The sequence below is a fragment of the Marmota monax genome, unplaced genomic scaffold, assembly GCF_021218885.2.
Source record: "Marmota monax isolate L192 unplaced genomic scaffold, Marmota_monax_Labrador192_F-V1.1 WCK01_AAM20220418_F8-fsc00098, whole genome shotgun sequence".
In the NCBI taxonomy this organism is placed as follows: Eukaryota; Metazoa; Chordata; class Mammalia; order Rodentia; family Sciuridae; genus Marmota; species Marmota monax.
In genome coordinates this window covers 3706724-3730823 of record NW_026694639.1, presented here as the reverse complement: position 1 = coordinate 3730823, position 24100 = coordinate 3706724, and the positions used below count along the sequence as shown (strand labels likewise).

Sequence of the window (24100 nt, the reverse complement as noted above, 5' to 3'; positions counted from 1 at the left end):
CAACCTTGGTAGCCAGGTTGAGGAAGGGGAGCTGGGTATACAGTTTATATTAACCATGCCTTTTGTATTCTGTCTTCTGATGCTTCCTAGAGATTGTAAGCCACTTGCTCTCGAGTGTATTTTTTCAAATGCAAACTGACCAATCCAGAGCCTGCACCCCCAACCACCTCTTTTATGAAGCTCTCTTACTTCTCTACCTGCCATAATCACCCCAGGCCCAGAACCAGAGAATAGGAGCATCACTGTGCCACAGAGTTTACTGAAATTATTTAGTCTAACCTGTCAGAAATCTGCACCTCCCACAAGCACAATAAAGGCTCTCATCCACAATTGTCCCATCTCTTGCCTCCCAACCAACCCTAGGCCTTCATGGTGTAATGTCCACTTCCTCTTGGGAATCTGAGAATATAATAGTCTTTTCAGTGGGAGTCATATCTGTATCTGTTGGCCTCACCATCTTAGATCATGTATTCTGAAAATATTAATACAGTGCCTCCTATAAAAGGATTGAAGGATATTACAAAGATAAGTTGATTTTTCTAATAAATGGCTATTCCAATGTCTCATTAAAACAATGAACTGAACTAGAGTAGTACATTGGGGATAGGGAAAGGGAGATGAGTGCATGAAATATTGTGGGAGTGATAATTCAGGATGGCTGCATTAGCTCTAGTCATTATGGCTCTCTTCCAGCTGGCAGGAAAAAAAATAAGGTGTGGAAAGTAGCAAGGAGCACACACCAGCTGCCTTTAAAAATGCTTCCTTGAAGCTGCTGCACATCAATTATACTTAAAATTAATGAGCAAAAACTTAGTTACATGATGAAAACATAAGGAATTATAGGAAATGTGTGTATTCAGAGCTAAGTTTTATCACTAGGGAAGAGGAAGGAAATACTTGCATTCAGAGCCAATAGCTTACTTCAAATTCCTGGAAGGTAATTTGTGAGTCTAAGAATACAAAAAATTATAATACTTGAATGTATACAGTCATCTCTTGTTATCCACTGGAGATTAGTTCCAGGACCCTCCATGGATACAAAAATTCATGGATGCTCAGGTTTCTTATATAAAATGGCATAGTATGTGCATATAACCACCACAAATCCTCCTTTATGCTTTAAATGATCTCGAGATGACTTATATTACCTAACATAATGAAAATGCTATGTAAATAGTTGTTATTTACATAGTAGTGTTTAGGGAATAATGACAAGAAAATAAATTCTGTACATGTTCAGTACAGACTTAATTTTTTTTTCTAACTGAGATTGATTGAATCTGCAGGTGGGGAACATACACATGTGGAACAACAATTATATCACCAATTTAAATGCACAGATAAGAAAGCAGATTCATACTTACCCCAGTATTCTGTGATGTCTTCCCATATCTCTCTTTTGAGGTTGCTTACTACTTGTAAGCATTTGGGGGCATTTCCTTATATTTATAATTCAGACTCTTAAACCTTTCTTATAACCCCATTATTGCCATCAAAATTCCTTTCCTTTTCAATTTAGGTTAAAATAGCTTATCAAAATTTTAAAATCCCCATCAGTGATATTTTTAGTTAACTTTTAACAAGGAATTTTTCCCTATCCTAGTAAATGAAATAGTATATTGTTTTTGTTTACATGTATGATTAATACTGAACTTAAACTTAAAAAAAAATATATGCTTCTTAATGGGCATTTATTTTCTTCTCTGAAGAACTGCCCCTCCATTTATGCCAGCCATCTCACCTGATCTCTTTGCTCTCTTGCATTGATTTGGAAGAGCTCTTTCTTCATGAACTATTAACCCTTTTAATAAGGCACATTGTGATTAGGTTTTTCTTGGTTTTCATAGTCTTTTCACATTATTTCTATAATTCTTAGTGAAAATATTTTTACACAATTTATTTTAGTCAAAGTTTTTCTTTTTCATTCTTTCTTTTTTTTCTTTTTTGCTTAAACTTCTTGCCATGTGTTCACATGTTCTTTCCTCTGTGCATGTGTGACACTTCCTCTCATCTTTCAAGGACACCAGTCATTGCATTAGGGCCCGTCCTAAGTACCTCAGTTTCATTTTAATCCTCCTTTAAAATCCCTGTCTCCACCTACAGTCCCTCGGACTAGAGCCCACTCATATAATCTCAGTAGACCCCTTATTGGGGGGTTCCTTTTCTGCAGTTTCTGTTACCAGCAGCCAACCACATTATCAGCACTGTTGGTCAACTGACCCTTGGTTTACTTAATAGTGTCCCAAAAGTGCAAGAGTAGTGATGCTGGCATTCTGAATAAACCCAAGAGAAGCTACAAAATGGTTCTTCTAGGTGAAAAGATAAAAGTTCAAGTTCTCCACTTAATAAAGGAAAAAAAAAAATATGCTGAAGTTGCTAAGATCGGTAGTATAATAAGATATTTTGAGAGGCCACATTTGCAAAACTTTTATTAAAGCATATTGTTTTAATTGTTCTTTTATCAGTTACCATTGTCAATATCTTTTTGTGACTAATTTATACATTAAACCTTATCAAAAGGACACATGTATAGGAAAAATAGTATATACAAGGTTTGGTACTATTTGTGGTTTTGAGCATCCACTATAGATCTTGTGCACCCTTTGTGCAAAAATTGGGTTGGCTTTTACCACCTCTTTAAAGTCCTCAGGTTCCAAAATGGTTCCATTTGACATACTGGGGTTGGGACTTCAATACATGGAAGTCCCACACATGGGGGGAGAAAAGAGACAGTTCAGCCCACAAAAGTACCTCCTCAGCACTTATATTTTTTCTTATTTTAATTATGCTTTATCATTTTGGCTGTTCCTTCTTCCCCCAGTTCTTATCTAAAAACGTGCCCTCAATCTTTAAGGATTTTTTTTTTGGTCTTTTTAAATTTTTTCCCCTTTACAAAATACTGGTACATTTTACTTTCCTCCTTGCATAATCTACATATTTCTTTTTAAATCTATTGTGCTTTGCACTGGGGGAATACCTTGGCTTCATTTTAGTTGTTTATTTCTTAATGGTTAATTAGAATTCTCTTAATTGTCCCCCCTCTGATGGAAATAGAAATGTGGAATTAGGTGATTATCCTGATTATCAAGGACTCACAGGAATCCACTTGGCTGGAGGATGCTCTCATTTCCTTAATTGCTTCCATATAAGCCTGGTCCAAAGTTTTAAAAGGTTCTTTTAATCCACACCAAAAATAAATGTGTTAGTTGAACCATTTTTAAAAGGAAAATACATGAAAATACAAAGAAATGAATAGTTTTATCACTCAATAATTGAGTTTTTACTCTTTTTTAGTTTATTTCTAGATTATTCTTCATGTGAGTTATTTGAAGCCTGGGTATATATTTGAGTGAAGTCACTGATTGAAAGTTATCTCAGTGTGTATTTAATATCCTAAACACTTTGAAATGAAGTTTGATTCAACTTCCTTTGTGCACTGGATGCAGCTGTTCAATGAACTGGGAAATGTTGGGAAGAGGCCACGGGAACACATCCTCTTAGCTGGAGACCCTTAACAAGGGGTAAACCATAAGTGTTTGGATGATCTGAAAAATTCTGTGCCTCTGGCTTTCCAGGTTCCCAAAAAGCTTATTTTCTGAAATATGCTCTTTGATAAATTTTATTCTCTTGGTTCTCATTGGTTGTGATACTAATTTACCTGTAGCAAATCATTTCTCTGAAAGGGCAAAATCTTATTTTCCTTCCTGTTTTCTTCTCTTTCCCCTCCCCATCTCTTTTCTTTCTTTTTTTAAAAAAAAAAATTTAAACAATGGTTACATCCTATTATGAAATGTGTCACTGGTCATGATTCTCAACCTCAGTTGCACATTCAGACCTCTTGGGGAGTTTAAAATATATTCCCTGCCTAAGCCCCACACCAGAGCCATTACATATTCCCTCTGGACGTGGGGTTCAAGCATCCGCACATTTTAAAGCTTCAGATAATTCTAATAAACAGTGTTGTGAGTCCTTCTGGTATATATAAAAGAGAATTGTAATGTGCACTTTCAACTTAATATGATCCCTTAAGTTAAGCACAAAATTAAGTATATTATCTATGCTTTGCTAATCTTTTATGTACTCTTCTGTGACGGGTGCTTTTCTCTTCTGTCAGAGGAAATCCCTGCCTTTAATAATAATAATCTTTTTGATTTTGTTTTAGTTTTTGCACAACTTATTATATTCCTAAATAATATTACTTAATTTTGCTGCAATTTTGTCCTACATATACAGAATCATACACAGGGGCATGTTTTTTAGTGATTTGCTTCTTTGGAGCTCTTTGTTTTTAAGATTCTTCCCTAGGTATGGAAATTGTAACTCATTCCTTTCATTAATTATTTTATGTAATCAGGGATGATTATTCTTATAGCAAGAAATAATTTATTATATTTCTAATTTTTGCGTTTTTGGAAATAAATACTAAGGAAAAACTCATTCATCTAAGATTGTGATGTTAAGATAGGAGTTTTGTTACAGCACTGTCCTTCTAGTATATAAGCTATGTTGCACAATAAAGTAATGTTATAAGCAAAAAAAAAAAAAATCAGTGTTCCATAATAAAAAAATTCATTTGTTTCCCAAACTACATTATTTAATATCATTATCATATGAAAGCTATACATAATGTATATAACTCCACAGATTTGGGGATAAGTACACCCATGAACCAATTCCCACCGTTAAGGTAATAAACACAAATATCATATTCCAGTTCCCTCTCACCCTCTTTATTATTATTGTTGTTGTTTTTAATGGTAAGAACACTTAATATAAGATTTACTTTCTTAGCAGATGTTATGCATCCAACACAGGGTTATTAGCTACAGATACTATTCTATATGAAACAACTCCATAATTTATTTATGTTGCCTACCTAAAATGTACTCTTTATTCATCACCCCCATATTTTCTGCTCCCCAACCCCAGCCTTGGTAAGCACCAAGGCTATGATTTTGATTATTTTAAATTCCTTATACAACTGAGATCATATACTATTTGTCTTTCTGTGTGTTTGGCTTATTTCATATTGCACAATACCCTCCAAATTTATTTATGCATTCATTCATCTATGGACACTCAAGTTGTTTCTGTAATTATAAAATATTATGCTGCAGTGACCAGACATGTGCAGGTATCACTTTGTTTTCAATTCCTTAGGCTATATACCCCATGTGTACTCACTATCTACGTATGGATTCACATCTGAGCTCTCTCTTCTGTACAATTGCTCTATATGTCTGAATTTCCAGTGCCATAGTGTTCTGATTATTGTAGCTTTATAATATATTTTGAAATCAAGTAGTGTGATCAAGAAGCTTTGTTCTTCTTTCTTAGAATTTTTTTAAAATTTCTTCTACTATGAAAATGCCATTAGAATTTTTATAGGAATTGCATTGAATGTATAGATGACTTTGAGATGTCCAGGCAGTTTAATAATATTAATACTTCCAATCTGTGAACACAAGATATCTTTAAATTAATGTGTGTCTTCTTTAATTGTTTTAATCAGTGTTTTGTAGTTTTCAGTGTACAAATATTTCACTTCCTGGGTTATATTTATTCTTAAGTATTTTTTATCATAATGTAAATTAGGATTGTTCACTAAATTTTGTTTTTCAATAATCTGTTGTATTATACAGGAATGAAACTGATTTTTTAATGGGCCAATTTCTGTCCTGCAACTTTACTAAATTTTAAATTAATTCTAATAGTTTTTTGAGAAGTTTTAGGGTTTTCTACACACAACATCCTTTCATTGGCAAACAGATATTTTTACTTCTTCCTTTCAGAGTTGGATGCTTTTTTCTTTTCTTGACTATTAGTCCTGCCTAGGATTTTCAGTCCTATGTTGAATAGATGTGATGAGAATGGGTATTCTTGTCTTGCTCCTGATCTGAGAGAAATATTTTTCAGCTTTTTGCTATTAGGTGTCATGGTATCTGTGGGATTTATTTCCATATATCGCTTTTATTACGTTGGAGTACATTCCTTCCACACCTGTTTGTTCTGAGTTCTTATCATGAAAAGATATTAAAATTTGTCAGTTGCTCTTTCTGCATCCATTGAGATGCTCATGTGATTTTCATCATTCCATTCATACAGTGTTTTATATTTATTGATTCATGTATATTTAACCATCTTTGTAACCCACGTTTAAATCTCACTTGAGCATGGTGCATGATCTTTTTAGTATGTTGCTGCATTATGCTCGCTGGTATTATGTTGAGGAGTTTTGCATCTGTGTTCATTGGGGACGTTGGTCTGTAGTTTGCTTTTCTCATAGTGTCCTTTTATGACTTTGATATTAGCAAAAAATATAGGTCTTGGGAAATGAGTTTGGCAATGTTTCCTCATTTTCAATTATTTGGACATAATGAAAGGGTTGCTATTAATTCTTCTTATGTTTGGTAGAATTTACCAGTGAATCTACCTCTTTGCTCTTTTTGTTGAGACATCCTTTGATTGCTGATTCAAGCTCTGTATTCAGATAATATATTTTTTATGGCTCATTCTTGGGATATTTTTATGTTTCTAGGAATTTTTTTCCTGTTTATTTTAAGTTATTCACTTTATCAGCATAGAATTGTGAATAATTACATGATCTTATAGTCATTTGTATTTCTGTGATATCAGGTGTAATATCACCTCTTTCATTTATAATGTTATATATTTTGGTATTATCTTTTTTTTATTAGTAATTCCAGATGAAGGATTAAAAACTTTATCTTTTCAAAAAAACTGACTCAGTTTCTTTGATCCTTTCTATTTAATTCTAGTGTCTGTTTGTTTTTGTTATTGTTGTTGTTTGAATTCATCATTTCCCTCCTCACTTTTAGATGCAGTCATTACTAAATGTGAAGTTTCCATGTATTCCTCACATGCATCTTTAAAAATATACAAGTTTAAAAATCTAGACAGTATTACTTGCCAGATTTGATGGCAGTATCCTGATGCAAATCAAGGTAAAATATTTTAGCATTCAAAGTTTTTTTCTCAATAAAGATGTTTCCAGATTTAAGTTGTTGATAAAATTTTGTTGTAGTCCTGCTTCTATAAGAGCACCCCGTACACTAAATATCAGCAATTATATTTTTTACTTTTTAAGAAATTGTATTAAAGTACATAAAAACATAAAACTTACCATATTAATCATTTTTAAGGGGACTCAGATCATGGCATTAAACATATTCACTTCATTGTTCTCTGTCACTAGCATCTGTTTCCAGAACTCTTTTTATCTTGCAGAACTGAAGTTCTGTACCAATTAAGGCATAGTCCCAATTTTCTACCTACCCTCCCACCCCCAGCAACATCGTTCTATTTGTCTCTGTAAATTTGATTGGGTCCCTACGAGTGGAAGAGTACTTGTGCTTTTGTGATTGGCTCACTTCATTTAGCTGGGTATCCTCCAGGTTCATCCATGTTGTGACAGGACTTCATTCCCTTTTTAGGGCTAACAGTGCATTGTATACATACTACATTTTTTTTTCCTTCTGTTCATTTCTTAGTGGACAGGTTGCTCCATGTTTTCACTCTGATGAATAATGCTGCTATGAACATTTCTCTTCAGGTCCCTGCTTTCAGTATTCTGGGATATTTTCCAAGAAAGAACTCTGGATCACGTGGTAATTCTACATTTAAAGTTTTGAGGAACTGTCACACTATTTTCCATAGAGGTTGTAATATTTTACATTTCTATCAATAGTACTGGAGGATTCTAGCTTATCTACATTCTCACCAACACTTGTATTTTCTGTTTTTGAGTAGTAACCATTATAAGGCATGTGAAATAGTATATCATTTTGACTCTAATATATATTTCCCTAATGATAAGTGATGTTGAACTTTCTTTTTCTTTTCTTTTTTTTTCATGTGTTCATTGGTCATTTGGGGTTTTTTTAAAAAAATATTTATTCACCTTCTTTTTCTCTTTTATTATTTATTCCTTTTAGAGATACATGACAGTAGAGTATATCTTGATATATTATACATACATGGAGTATTCTTGTGGTTGTACATGATGTGGAGTTACACTGGTCATGTATTCATATATGAACACATGAAAGTTCTGTATGATTCATTTACTGTCTTTCCTGTTCCCATCCTGCATACCTTCCCTTCATTCCCCTTTCTCTAATCCAATAAACTTGTATACTCCCCCTCTTTGCCTTTTTGTTAATCAGGCAAATTTTTATTGTTGTCATCAAATTTTATGCACTTATTTTTTTAAATGAGTAGACAGGAGAATATAAGCAATAAGGCCACCATTTTGTTTTGTCATTGAGCAGTTATATCAGAATACACACACACACACACACACACACACACACACGCACATACATATTTATAAATTTATTCTAGCCCCAGTGTAAATCCAAATAGATAAATAAATGTGTCCATATATATTTCAACAGTCTTTTAATCAAATAGGCAAGACTCTTTTCTATAATCTCATTAGTAAATTAGTAAAACAGTGTTTTTATTCTAAGGCATAGCTTCTGTTGTTTAATTTTTGACAGCCTGTTGAAGAGTGGTCTGCCATGATATGCAGTCATCAAGCATAGTGATGTCATCTCTGAAGTCATTACAAGCGAGCAGCCCATTTTAAATTGAAAATTAATATATTAATAATAAATATTTATAACTCTAGAAAATAAATGATAATATAAAAGGTAATTAATGTTTCCTCAAAGCAGCATTTTTTTGTAGGAAAAATGCTGGCCTATGATAAAAGCAAAAAGAATTAGACACTTTAAAACCTTCTGCAAATTAAAGACTGTTTTGCTGACTTTATATATCTTATCTTAGTTAAGTATTACAAGAACTCTTTTTACAGATAAAGAAAGTGAAGTCTAAAAAGACAAGGAATCAAGAATCATAAATAAAAATTGTAAAAACTAATGTTAATAGTATATTTCTTACATGCCAAGCATATCCTGAAAATTTTGCATACATTAGCTCATTTAAATGAATATCATTTACCTGATATTCATATGGAAACTTCAACATGGTGAGTCAGAGAATTGAAGAAACCAGTGCGTAAGCCATTCTTGGGAACAGTAAGTTCCAAGAACCTAAGCAGCAGGGGTTTATAGAAATATGCTTCAATGAGCTGCCCATTAGTGCCTGTGGCCCCTAACCCTGCCAATTCTGGGTGTCTTTTTAGAAAAGTTAATCCCAAATGGGATAATCCTGTTAGTTCACCTTTGATCACTTGTCTGTACTTAGATCAACCAGCCACATAGTAACCATGCCAAATGAGAAATCTGACTTTTTGGAAAGATTAGTGAAATTTCACTAAATCACACTACTTTGACAGATTTTAAGGAGATTTTATTTCAAAATTTCTTTTTTTAGTAGCTAATATTTTAATAATTGTGAAGGAAAGAAAATAAGGTAAAGAATATCTACCACGAGTTCCAGTTTCCACAGTTATCTTTAATCTACAATAAACCTGTTACATTCTAGAGATCTGATTGAAATACAATATGAAAAATGCTTTTAGATGAAATTTCTATACACCTCACAAATGTAAGAAGGTTGGATAGAACTGGTCAAAGATAATGTTGTACTTGAATCAGACTTGTTTGTGTTCTTATTATTAATAAAAACATAACTTGATCATTGCTTGACCCTGAAATTTGCCCATAAATTGAAAATTACATAACATAAAATTGCATAACAGTGTCCTGAGGTGACTTTACTACATAAATAATAGATAATAGGGGCTAATTAAAAGATCTGAATCAGGTGCTCAGCATTTCAAAAGCTCTCATACTTCATTAAAAACCCACTGATGATATTAAAGTCAGAGGAGTTGTAGAACCTTGTTGTTTTAGGAAAGCCATGCATTTTCTTCACTGTGGGCTTGTTTTTCTTTTATTACACATATTGCTGGTTGTTATTATAATCCTTTTCCTCAACTTCCAGATAAGAGTCAACACAGATTAATAATAGATACAATTAATATTTATCATTTATAATACACATTCTGGATATCAATTTTACCTACCCTAAATAATGAAGAATATTTTTTTGCTAAAGATTGTGGGATAGCAGGTCAGATAACTGGATAAGTCAGTGCATAAAAAATGTTTCTTGGGAAAAGTGGTTCCAATAACCTAAGCTGTGAGAGCTCATGACAATTTGCTCCAGTGAGTTGCCCTTTGGATGTCTGTGTTCCCTAAACCTGCCATTTCTCTATGTCTGTATGTCAAAGTCAATCCTAAATGAAAAATCCTGTTGGTCTATCTTTGATCAGTTGTCTATTCTGATAGAATAGAATAGGTAGTGCCGCCTGTGATCCTCTGTAAGCAACATCAGAGGCCTCTGTTTACTACCAGGGGCCCCACTTCTTCCCCATTTGGTGATGAGTTATTTGGTGAGGAGTCTTTTGAGTTAAGAAGAGGTGCTTCCTTAGAGCCTGTGCTCCCTGTTCTAGATCCAGGATCTCTGGTGTCTCTGATTGTGCAGATATAATCCTACTTACCAAGACAAAAGTCTTTGTAGGCCTGTTTCCCTGCCCTCCCTTCCGCATAGTGTGTTATCTTTGGGGCTGGAGGGATGTTCATGAGACGACCATGGAGATGAGAATGGGCTTTGTCCCAGCATACATTATGACCTATAGTGATAATCTGAGCAATTGCTGTGAACCAGGAAACCCATTCATCTTGTGTTTGCTTTGAACACCACTCCAGGCTGCAAAGAATAGAACTTATTTTACAAAACCTTTCCTGTTAACATTTTTTAATCCATGTGACAATTTCTCACACCTTGAACATAGAAGTTCCATGACCCTCTCCTTGGGGCATGTACACTTCAGAAACGTAACTCTTATTTCAATGCACACTTTCAAACTCTCCATCTCAATAGCCCAACTATCATTGTAATTTTTTTTACTAAAATTGTTAACATTTTGATTTTTACATCTTATTTTTCTAAGGTCAGTGGTGATAAACTCTTAGGCTGTATGTGACACTTGATTTCTTTAATCCAGTGGAAGAATACATGCTGGGATGGGAATGCCTATGGCCAAATCCTTCTACAAGTATGGTTTTTAAACCTCTAATGCCCAAAAATTTTAAAGGAATTTTCAACTTACATTTTACTTCATAAAAGATTTATGTTTTGTGGAGCTGGAAAGAATAATTATGCTTAGGTTAGTTGCAATAGAATTTTTGTATTTGCATTAATATATTTTAAAAACAAGGATATTCAATAAATTAATTTAGTACCTTCAAGGTAATATTCAAAACTCCATAGAATTTAGAGATCTAGATTAATGGAATTATTTAATTTCAGGTAACTTTGGGTATTTTACAAATATGGAATTTATTAACTCTCAGTTTAATGATTATTCTACTACTCTCTAGTAGTTGGAAATGAAAAAAAAAAACCCATATGGATAACTTAGTAAATATTTGTTGATTTGGTGGTAAGATATAAAAATAGCTGTTTTCAATCCAGTAAGAATGTACAACTATTTATCAAATAACAAAGTTAATTGAACATATATCCCCTACCCTATATTATTATTCTTATAAATCCTAAGCAAAAGTTACCTGAACACAAGGAAAAGTAATCTCTTGAGATAAAATGAAATGATCACTTGAACTTTCTTTCTTGTCATCCTCCATCAGATATATATGACAATGATGCTTTATTGTCAAATTTCCTTTTATACCTCCCTTCAATGAAATAGAGATAGAGCAAAGAGTGCACTTCCCTGTCAGTATAGCAACTGGAAAATTGTAATTAGGTCTATAGACATGACATGTCCCATCCATTATGACTTTCTTCAAGTTGGAGTTGGAATGCTCTGTGTGAATGGACATCCTTAATGATGTCTTTTGATGATGACTAGAGTTTCCTAGAGTGATTTCTCGTCTTCACCTTCCTCAACAGGAGTATTCATACTTTCAATATCCCCTGTTTCTTTTAGCATATTTCTGCTTGGATTGTCTTTGCTGTCTGCCTCCTGTCATCCTGTACTATGGGCCACCTTTTCTATAAAGATCTTAATGAATTACCTCATTGTCTGTGTTTATATAGATTATCAAAAATCATGGAATATACATATCTCCAAATTTGTCTTACATCGTCCCAATAATCACCACCCAGACTATTTATTCTTTGGTTTCCAATGGTTAAAGGTTTTCTTAAAATCATTTTTAACTGCACAGTATTCTAGGAATCTTTTTACTTGATTTGTTTTGAATTCAATAAATATGGCACTTATCCCTTAATATTCATAGCATATTAGAGTATGTTTAGTTCTGATTGTAGCTGTAAAAGTCCAATTAGCCTACAATAAGTTTAAACACAGTTTAACAAATATAACTTTTTCACTCAAAAGGTTCCTGGGCTCTGTGCTGCTCTGTATTGATTGTATAATGATAAATGTAGTACTGTTCTTCCTTTAAGGATGCTTCAATGTTTTCATAAGGGGTTTAGTTTGTTGTAGAGAAGAAAGCAAATAGGAAACATATCATTATCTTTTACTTCAATATCTTGTCTTAAATTTAGGATGTCCAAAGTACCAGGAGAGCTAGATAGTTAAATGGACCTGAACAAGGTCAGTTGGGGAAGACACAGTACGGAACTTGTGGGTTATAGGATTGGACACTTGAGAGAATAAGAGGACTTAACCATCTTGCTGGATAAGAGTGAAAACAGTGTAGCCCAAACATCAATTCTGGCTTTGCTATTGAATAGCTGTGTGAACTTAAGTTTCAGTTAATTTTTTTTAATCTAGCACCTATTTCATGGAGTTGTGTTGAGAATTGCATGAATTAATCTACTCAATATGCTGATAGAGAATGAAGGATGTAATAATACCTTTTCCACAGGAGTTGGAACTACCATCTTATTAGCATCATTACAGTATACCTTATCATAAACATAGCATTAATTAAACTTATTGCATTAGGCTATCACTACAATGAAATTGATCCAAAATAGATCAAAAAATATATTCCAATTTAAGGAGTTCGCTTTTTATTCACTTTACAGTCATTGCCTAATGAACCAATCAATGGAGAGCTTTTATCATACATTTTTTTTTTTCAAGGACCCAGGCTGATTTTCAGGCTCTGGCCTTCACGATCTACCATAATGATTATGACTTTCCTATCCATCTGAGAGGTTCAGGAACAGACCATGGGGAGCAGCATGTGACAGTCTGTATGACCTCACCTGTCAGTGGGACATATCATGGACTCTAACTAACACTCGTGGTCTCACTAGAGACCATCTTATTACTCAAATGGAAGTTGAGAAATAAAATGTCTATCCAAGTAACCACTCCCCAACAATAATTATGCAATATTTAAAAAGCAAGCATGTATGTTTCCAGCAGCCATCTGCACCACATGGCTGAGGAAGGATGAGGGCATAAAAATTTGAGAAAAGCAAAGGTAGATTTAAAAAGTTGTGTATCTATTGACCATGAATAGATGTTTATTGTAAGGTATGCTCTGAAGCAAAGGGAAGAGGAATATAAAGTAGGAAGCAAAGGAAGAAGAAAATATCTCAGTTATGTCCTGAGTAGTGTATCTGATATGCTATAGAGAAATCTCACAGAAAATGTAGCATAGAACTTAAGGAAAGGACATAGAAATATAGATGTCCCATCAACTTAAGTTGAAAGTTGAAATCATGGCAGTGAGTGTGACCCTTAGGTGAGAGTGAATGAAAATGAGAAACACAATTTCTCCTCTGGCATTTAAATGCCTGGACTAGAAATGGAGCCAAGGGGGAAGAAGGAATGTCAAGAAATGTTGGCATAGTACCAAGAATAGAGTGCCAATAGGCTCAGAGAATTGAGGGTCGCACACCAGATGCAGCTCTAGAGTCCAGAATAGAAAGAGTTTGTGTGCCTATTAAAGTGTCAGGAAATCATCAAATATCTGAGCCAAGGTTCATTTAGTGGACTAGTAGAAACTTCAAAGAGGTAAGGAGTGGTTGGGGGCTCCTGAATAATTAGACCACTAAAACTTTTTCATATAAAATCATAGTGGTCCTTGTCATATGGAATAATTCTGCCTTTTCTTGGCCTCATCATTTTATTTTCTCTGTTTCTTCTTTGTAGCCCTTCTAAACATGAGTTTTGCTATAGTTAGATCCTTGAAGTCAGTTATATGAAGTATATACAGCCTAGGATTCTGCAATCCATTGTCCGTCAGTTGTATAGAACATTCACAAAGAAAACTAGACATTTAAAATATATTCAGATATAAGAAATTTAAAAGTAAAAATCTGGGTTTCATGGGAGACAGGAGACGTTGCTATATGTAATTTTATCTCAAACAAATATCAAAACAGTTTATAAAATCACCTTTTATTTTAAAAAAGTCAAAAGCTGATCTTCAGGATATATTCCTTTTAGCATGCACCTTGCCTTTGTGCAAATAAAATTGCTTCTTTTTTCCCCCCTGAACTCTTGCTGTACACTGATACATGGCCCAGTAACTCTGATAGCACTTCTGATAATTTTGACACAAACTGAACTTTGCTGTCATTGAGATCGCTGAGGTTACAGTTTCAGATGTGTTGTCATCAATTACCTGATATACGCTCTGACCTTTTATAAACCTGGCAATTCTTTTGAACATAAGATAGATTTAAATAATCATGGTGAATGAAATGAATAAAAGGTATTGTTCTTTTCTGGACATTTGAAAATGCCGATCATATAATATCACATTGTCCCTAGTGTTGAGATTTTCTTCTATCTGTAAAACTTGCTCCTGGTATTTCTTTCTAAATGAGAGAATATTGAAGTGAAATAGTCATCTATAAATAAAGGTTAGGGGTGCATGATCTTTCTAAAATAAGCTTCCCTTTTATTATCCCAAATGTTGTTCTTCCTTTAAATAAATGTGAATTTTCTAGTCATATTAATTTTTTAATATGTTGCCAAACTTGTTTATAAAGAAACTAAGAATGGAGTTTTATAAGGAAATTTCTATTTTCTGTCTTTTGAGTTATATCCATATATGTTTATATATGTTCTGGCTCATCTCTCTGCTTGATTAAATGTCTAGCTGGGATGATAGGTAATTTGAAAGGCTACCTATTAAATAAATTTACTAAATATGTATTGACAAACCAGTACAGATGGGACTACTTTGTCCTTTGACAGAAACTCATAAATATCTTCAATTATAGCACTAACTACACTGTTTGGTAAATTTTCATTGCTAGATTATAAATAATTATAAATCCTTTGAAGGTTTATCTCAATAACTTTCATAGTGTCTGATTTGTTTAACATGTTTCTAAATAAATAAGTGGAAGGTTCTAAATTGATGCCATCACTGGATGCAAACATATTGTACTTTGTATAAGAGATTGATTGCTCTTATTGTCATTTAAGACCAACTTTAAATGGCTTACTGAGGGTTAAAGAGCTTTTATAAGAACTTGGGTTCAAATAATTATCTTGGTCCATATATTTAAACTGTCCTTTAGCAATCAATATTTACTGTCCAGAATAACCAGCTATAACTAGAGGTAAACCTTCTAGTTATAATATCAACACTTTTGAAGCATATCTACCATAAAACTATTTAAAGACATAAAGACAAAAATCAGTAAGGAATGATGGAAAAATCCATGTATTAACAAGTAAAAAGAAACCCTGTTTCATAAATGTTGCCTCTTCTAATCACTAAAAACACATTTGACTATTTAGATTTTAATTAACACACTCAGATACACATTAATATCTGTTGGGTTTTATGTGAACGCAAGGAAGAGAGTACATGTGCCTGTTTTTGCTATTTTTTTAAACACTGATATCATTTGGCAGTATGCAATTAGCTGAAAATGTAATCTAAATAATGAGTAATGTGGAAAATTGATTTATGGGGAATTTCTTTGGGTTATTTTTAGAATGCGTGGTATAAAATATAATAATTTTAAAAACACCAACTATATTGACAGTTGGAATGCAGAAAAATTAATAAGTCGCATTATAGAATGTGCTTGCCACTTACCAGTACATGAAAATAAGTTTTAAAAAGCACTTATTAGATGGTGGAATGAGATGGACATCATTACCCTAGGTACATGTATGGCTGCACATACAATGCGACACTATATCATGTACAATTAAAGAAATGAAAGTTGTGCTGCAATTGGGTACAATGAATCAAAATGCATTCTGCTGTCATATATGCCTAATTAGAATACAAAAATAAATATTTTTAAAAAAGCACTGATTATTTACTCTTAACTAAAATTTAAAAAGGAAAAAGAAAATCTCTCAGTTCAATAACCAAAAGCAAAAACGTGAATTTTAGGCAAAAGCTTACTTTCCAGAAGCCTAAACAATTTGGCACTCTGAACATTGACTATGGAATCTGGGACTGATAGTTTTCAATTCCCTGTAAGATCTAGAATCTAGACCTGAACAAAGCGTTTTGCATAATGTGTCATCCTTTCTATGACTGGAAAAATTGCTTTATATCTGGAAATTCGCAAGGTAATTCGTTGCCAGTCCAGAGGCTTGGAAAGAATGAAAGAAAGAAAGAGAAAGAGAGAGAGAGAGAGAGAGAGAGAGAAAGCAAGCAAGCCAAAGCCTAAGCCTAAACCTGTGCCATACCACACATAATATAAGACGTGAGATGGAAATTCCCAAACAACAAATGAATAGTAAAATTTCTGGAAAATTTTGAACTTCAAGGACAAGTTGGAATTTATGATGTTGGAACCATGTGCTGTTAGAATCATAAAAAAGAAAAAAAACATGAAAAAAGACTGAATATTTAATTGAAATAATTACATTTAACTTTTTGAAAGAAATTAAATTATAATTGAAAATAAACAGCATAAGAAAAGTTAAACAAGTTAAAGACAAAGAAAAAGAATAAACTATTAAATAAATGTGAGTCTGTTCACCAGAATGTATCACCTTAAAGTAAAGATTAAAAAAAAAAACCTATGAGATAGATTCAGAGGCATTGGGGATAAAATGAATAAATCCAACACTTTTCTAATGAGTATTCAAGAAGCAGAGCACAGAGAATTAGAGGAAGATGGTATTTCAAGGGATAACATTGAGAATATTCCATAAATGAAAAATCACTCAACTCTTCAGGTAATCATTGTCTTAGCATTAGGGATCAGAGAAGGATCAGTATCCAGAGTTGCTACCATCTATTAGGTAAAGTGTCTAATGTTCAATCAAAAATTATAAGGCATGGAAATGAATATGAAAAATATGATTAATTAAAAAAGGCAGCAGAAACTGTCTTGGGAGGATCCAGATTTTGAACATAATAAATATGGTCAAATAATAAAAACAAAGTTTTGCTTGAAAGTGTGCTTGAAGAAGTATCATGACAGTGTCTCACAAATAGGAAAATATTGATGAGACAAATTATGCAAAAGAACCAAGTGAGTAACTGATGTGGATGTTTTACTATACAGAGTCGATGGTAGTTTGAACTGGTACAAGAATCAATGATTAATAGAGATTGCGCAATATCAAGAACAGAAAGGAAAAATGAATAAAAAGGAAGAGAGCCTCAGAGAAATGTGGGACATCTTTAAACATACAAACAGGCATAGGAGGAGATCAGAAAGAAAGGACAGAGAAGAGAGGCAAAAAGGATATTTAAAGAAATAATGTCTGACAACTGGTTTATCTGAATTATCGCTCTGATGAACTGATCTTTTAGGAAGAATGAGAGAATACTGTGTTTAAAACTTGGGTCCTCATCACCATGTAATGAATTTGGACAGAATTATTTTAATAGAAAGTAATTGGGCCAAACTGAATTAACTAAAAAGTAGGTATAAATAATAAATTTACAAAGTGTGTGTGTGTGCATTATATATATATATATATATATATATATATGACTTATAAGAAAAATATAAAGAAAAGCTAATTGAATAAATAAATCATGCAAGTTAAACCACTGATAGGGCATCATGTTATGGAAGAAAAAGGTATACAGAGTGACATTCATCCTCTTACAGATTATCATTTAAAGCAGCATAGGTACTTTGAAAATCTATTTATTAATAGTTTTCAAGAGCCCATAAAGACACAAATTCCTCAGTACATTTTTTCATTCAATAATGCCATTTTTTGGAGTCTCTCTCACATAAATATTTCCAACTATGCATAAGCTACATATAGTTTTATTAACATAAGATTATATAAATATAAAATTATTGAAGCCCCTTAAAGAATTTAGCAATAATATAATTGTTAAGTAAACTAAGGTATATTTAGTTTTCAATGTATTTTGTATGTGTTAGTAGTGACTGAAATGCAGACAAAAAATACGAAAACATTTATATGATAAGCTATAAATAAGAAAATATGATGTATATGTTACTGTGTTTTTCGAAAATATTAAAACTGGGAAAGGAAATGCAGCAAACGATGGGAAGTATTGGTGTAAAAGAGAAGGATTTTATCCTACATTTTGCATAATGCATCTAAATTATTTTTATAACAAAATACTTTTTAAAATTCAGAGTTTTTATTCACCTATCATAATAAATCAAAGGTTAGAAGTATTTTGAGAACCAAAAGACCTAGTTTCTCACAGTGTAACATGTCTATGCAGAGCTGATCAATTTATTTACCCTTGCTCACTCGTGAATATCTCCAAGTCTTTGGTTATAAAAATTCTTTCTTGTAGTATAATCTTGTGTTCTCTGTGCATCTAGATGCTTATTTGGTTAGGACAAATATAGCTTCTTGGATATTTTGCATGACTTCTTAAATTTCTTTGGGAAGTTCTCTATTTAGAATTTCATTTATTCTTTGATTTGTAGATAGCTACTTAGAAACCCTACTTGTTTTTTTTGTTTTGTTTTGTTTTCAGGTGATTTTCAAACCAAATGTGTTGATTAGTCAACTAAGGAACATGGGTACAAAGGCCAGAGGTGTGCCCATTGTATCTTTTGTATCCTTCATAGTGTTAGTATTCTGTAAATGAGAAACGAAGGTGCCTAAAATGGGTAGCTGTGTGACATTCATAGTCTGAACTCTCAGGGCATATTGACTATCATCACTTGAACGAGATGATCACACAAGTATTTGTTCAGTAAATATAATGTATGGAATAATTATATCTAGTTCAGTAAAATGAACCCTGGGCGGGGGAGCACCTATTTTAATCTAAATTGAAATATACATATAGTCAGGGATTTCTTTGACTATAAATTCTGTTTCAAAATAGAATTAAGTCCATTTTCAACTGGTATCACTTTTAAGCTGTTTATAGGTTATTCCAGTCTACAGTAAACTAGTCCTATGATGACTCAGGGTTTTACTAGATTAAATGTTTACTTCTTATAACCACATTATTTTTTAGTTCATTTATTCTTTCCAGGATCTTTCAATTTATCATGCTTTAGCTTTAGTATTTTAAAACTCTCTTAGTCAACCTTTTTCTAAAGCTAAATAATTATCTCGTCTTTACATACATATGCTGCTAGCCAGATTATCTCCAACTCTCTATTATAAACACTAATGTTCTTTCATTCTTACATTACCAAATTTAGAAGATGTGAGACTCTTTGCTTTTGCATATCTGCCTACTAGGTGACTAGTTACTGTTGTAATCATTTTGGTTAAATAAAGACATAAATGACTAAACATGTGTAAGACATTCACTAACTAAAATAATCTGTCCTTTCAATTTACCACATTCTTGTCCTAAAAATTTACATTTCTTTGTATTGTGGGCTCTTTTTATTTATTTATTCCTGGTTCTCCTAATATACCATAGCAATTCTAGTTATTGTTGATTTACTGCAATTCAAAATACTGACTTGATTTTTCACCATGTCTTTGCCATTCTATATCATTAAGGAAAAGAAGCTTCATTTTAGAAATATAGTCTATTTAGTCATACTTTAAAGAATTAATGAACCAGTTATTTAGATTGAATTCAAAACACATTTCCCCTGTGGAGTAATTATATGGCTTTTCGTCTTATGGCGAGGAAAAATAAAACAAGCTCAAATGCATATACTTTGTATACAAAACAATGTCCACATACTGCTCTGAGTTAACCATAAATTCTCACTAGTGTTAATTAAAATTCTGTGGCAAACTTTATAAACTACTCATTGAACATGATCTTTGAGTCCTTGTCTTACTAATGCCCATAGTTAAATATTTGCTCTTATGTCTTAGATACCCTTGCTTCGTTTTTCACATTTATATCTTCTAAGTTATACTAGTAAGTTATTCCCAGGAATTATACAGGCATTAACTGTTATATTAAAGGGATGATATAGAGATGATAAATATACACTCTTCTTCATGTCTATAGAGTTTTAATCTGTTCATTCATGGAAATACTGTCTTTTTGTAAGTAAATTATCCCAATACTGGGTATACCAAACAAGTGTCTGGAATAGTCTAAGTTTTAAAGAAATTGCTGAACTTTACTTATTAAAATTGATTTAAAAAGTAATTTTAGAACTTGAGAGCAGTGATGGTAAAATATCAGCATTTGTCTACATATCAGTTAAAATGATGTTCAAATATATGAATTCTTTGAAAGTACTCTGTCAATCCACTTTTCTAAGCTTCCTTCAGATGAAACCAGTATGTCTTCAGTTATTACAACCTACACTTAGGAAGCAGTTGTATCTTAGGTGCTATGTTGGGCCCTTGAGAACACAATGAAAATGTCTGAGAGCTTGGAATCTAGAGAGACAGACGAATGTGTAAACAACTCTTAAGGAAGTAGGAAGCATTCTAATATAGGAATGAAATGGTTCTACACAAAAGGACCAAAAGACAGGGAAGAAAGAGAGAGAGTAAAATTGTTTCTTTGATTATGATGTTGAACAGTTGACTGTCTAGGGTCTAAAAGGGACTAGTTAGTTTAGGCAGTGCAGGCATCAAATGTAAATGCATGGAAACATGAAGAATAATGTCACACTTCAGTCACAGGGTATAACCTTCAGATGCTTATGAGATGGATCTCAGAAAGTAAAACTGGGAAACTAAGTTAAGCCATAATTAAAAATAAAGGATCCTTAATGCCTTGGTCAGGAGTTTGTGTGTATATAATAGATCACGGTCAGCCCATGAGCAGCTAAAAGGTATTTCAAAATAATTCTTTGTAACTTTCTGAACAATTGCAGGTGGGGTGGAGAGAAAGGCAGTTAAATAGAAGCATATCTTCTTGGATAACTGTTAAAATCACTACCTTATTTAATAGTGTGAAATCTATAGAACAAGAGGACTCTTCAAATGTAATGAAAACCTAGACTAAAAAAATGTTTTTCCCCCCCTTAGTTGGAGAGATTTCTGAGATTTGTTCAGAAGCCACTGATTTTTTGTGCGAGGACAAGAAGTGTATTGCAGGCCACCTTGTCTGTGACTATAAGCCAGACTGTTCTGATAGATCTGACGAAGCTTACTGTGGTAAGTATGTCTGTCTGATTTAATGTAGTTGGTTTACTCAGATTTGTGCTTTGTTAGTAAAGAAACATTGGCTCTGAGGGTTGAGAAAATAATTTTTTTTTCATGCACAAGCATAGATTTAGAATCATGAAAACATTTCCCCCAACTTTCCTATATAAACATCTAAATGGTAGTCTTCTTATTGTTTCTACTTCTATGGTGAAATCTGTAGAAAATTATATGACAAAAAAATTTCCACCACATATTTATGCAGAAATGTCTAGAAGATCATAACTAAAATGACCAGAAACTGAACTATGCCTATCTACATTTTTCATTTGTTTTTATTTCTTTTTCCATTTCTGTTTCCAAAAAGGTTTATTTTATGGTTGAAGCTAAAATGAACTCATTAAATAAATATTAGTTTAGTAACTGATTTTTTCAATTATGTTGGACTAAAAGTACTCTACTCGTTTTTGTACTCAAACGTTTATTCAAGTATCTTTTTAAAAGTCTTGTATAAAATCAAATACATAATTGTAAAATATAGGAAATAGTTAAATCCAAATAATTTCTCATGTATCTTAACTGATGAGCTCTCATATAGAATTTTGTCCCTTACATACTACCTATTAGAATTATAATTTGCTGCAAAGAAGGCACCCTCAAAATAGTGGCTCAACAATAGCTTCATTTTGGGCTGACTATTGTGGGTCAGTAATTCAGGCCAGGTGGTTGCTTTCCATTTTACATGATGTGAGTTAGTACAGTGGAACTAGAAAATCACTTCTGTGATAGCTGCTTCCCTTCCAAGTTTGGAACATTGGTACTCTTTGGTCTCATCATCCTACTTGATGGGCATCTCGTTCTCCAGGGGTATTATATGTTCTTGGGGTTCCCAGAACATGACAGTTACAGAAGACAGGCCAACAGCTGTCATACATAGGACTATATTCTTACTGGAGTTAGTGTTCCAAGAGCCCCAGGAAAACCAGCAAGGAGCCTTTGACTTAGCCTTAGGTGTTCCAGGATGTACACCAACTTCATTCTTGTGGTCAAGCACATAACAAAGTCTAGCCTCAAATCAAAGAGAGAAAATAGACTTCACTTCTCAAAGGGAAAATGTCATGCATTACAAGGAAGGAAGAATTTTTGGAGACAAGTTACCACCCGAGTTTATTTAAATTTTTGTTTCTTAACATTACTTTTATTCCTTGATATCTTATAGGGATGATGCTTTGAAGGACTCACTTTCTTTCATTGTTTCTTTTTTATGTATCTTATTTTTTTAATTATGGTAAAATATATGTAACATAAAATTTACTGTTTTAATAATTGTTAGTGCGTGGTTCAGTAGCATTAAGTACATTTGTATTATAGTAAAGCCATCACCACCATCCATTTCTAGAAATTATAAAATAGAGTTTAAATCATAAATTGAAAATTATAAATTTTATAATTTAAACTCTGACCATTAGATAATAACTCCAATCATCTCCCCAACCTCTGACAACTAGAAATGTAGTTTCTGTATCTATGAATTTGACTGTTCTATATACCTCATTTAAGTTGACACATATAAAATTTGTCTTATTGTGACTGAATTATTTCACTTAGTATAATGTCTCTTATATTTATTTCATATTTAAATTTTAAATGGATTTGTAAAAGTGCTTGGCACAGGTTTGCACTATATGAATTCACAGCATTATAATGGTAATTTTATAAAATGTCATTTTTGTTCATATATAAATTTTTAAATTTATAATATACTGAACCACACTTTCTAGTGCTGTTTCTAGCTATATTTAAAAGCACCAAAAATTATATATGCATACTGTCTACAAAAATTAATTCCAATGAAGTTCTAAAAGAAAGACCTAAATATTTGTGAAATCACCATTTTTTTGCACAAATACATAGCAAGTAGAGGATCTAATAATCACCCATAAACAATAAAATCTTGGACAATTTTATGAAAATTATTAAGGAAAATAATTTGAATATGGAGGCATTGATATCCATAACCTAGTGAAGGGAAAATGGCAACTTCTACATGTACATATAAGGTTATAATAGATATTATGTTGCTTTCACTTAAAGATGCACATATATTGAAAGTATTGATATAAACTCAATATTCTTTCATTTATTCCTATTTCTTTTATTTGCTAGGAACAACTTTACAAGAATTGAGTACCTCAGAATTCATAAGATTTTATTTTAGGCTTCAAAAACTCGCTTAATAATGTGGGGGGGGGGCTTAGGGGAAAAATGTATTAAAATATAATGTTCTTTGATTTTTATTATATAAGTTGTTCATAACTGAAAAGATTCCTGATTATTTTTAAAATACAGAAAATGCTACCAATAATAAGGTTACTACCCCTTACTTGGGGACTACAAATGAAGAATAATACGTGTGCATTACATGCACATATCTATATATGTAATGTAAATATAGGCTTGAAAATAAAAGGAAGAATTACTAAGTATATTGGTTTTTCAAATATAAATGAGGCCCATTTTCTTTTTGCTTTTATCATTTTTTCCCTTTCAGGCTGCTCATGAGATTTTTATTTTTCCTACAGCTATTTGAGTTATTGATGTGAAAACACATAGGGGCGATTTTGGTTCTCAGAAACTGAAGTCAATGACATACTTAAATATGGTTAGTTATACCCACAATTTTGATAGATCACTGCA

At 32.5% G+C, this 24100-nt stretch overlaps 1 protein-coding gene across 1 annotated transcript in view; it reads left to right on the top strand.

Moving 5' to 3' along the window:
• The window catches only part of Malrd1 (MAM and LDL receptor class A domain containing 1), a 670952-nt gene that overhangs the window by 449210 nt on the left and 197642 nt on the right, over positions 1-24100 (top strand). The window contains exon 30 of the mRNA XM_046423053.1: positions 21287-21415. Coding sequence (XP_046279009.1) covers positions 21287-21415 — 129 coding nt within the window. The remainder of the gene's footprint in view (positions 1-21286; positions 21416-24100) is intronic.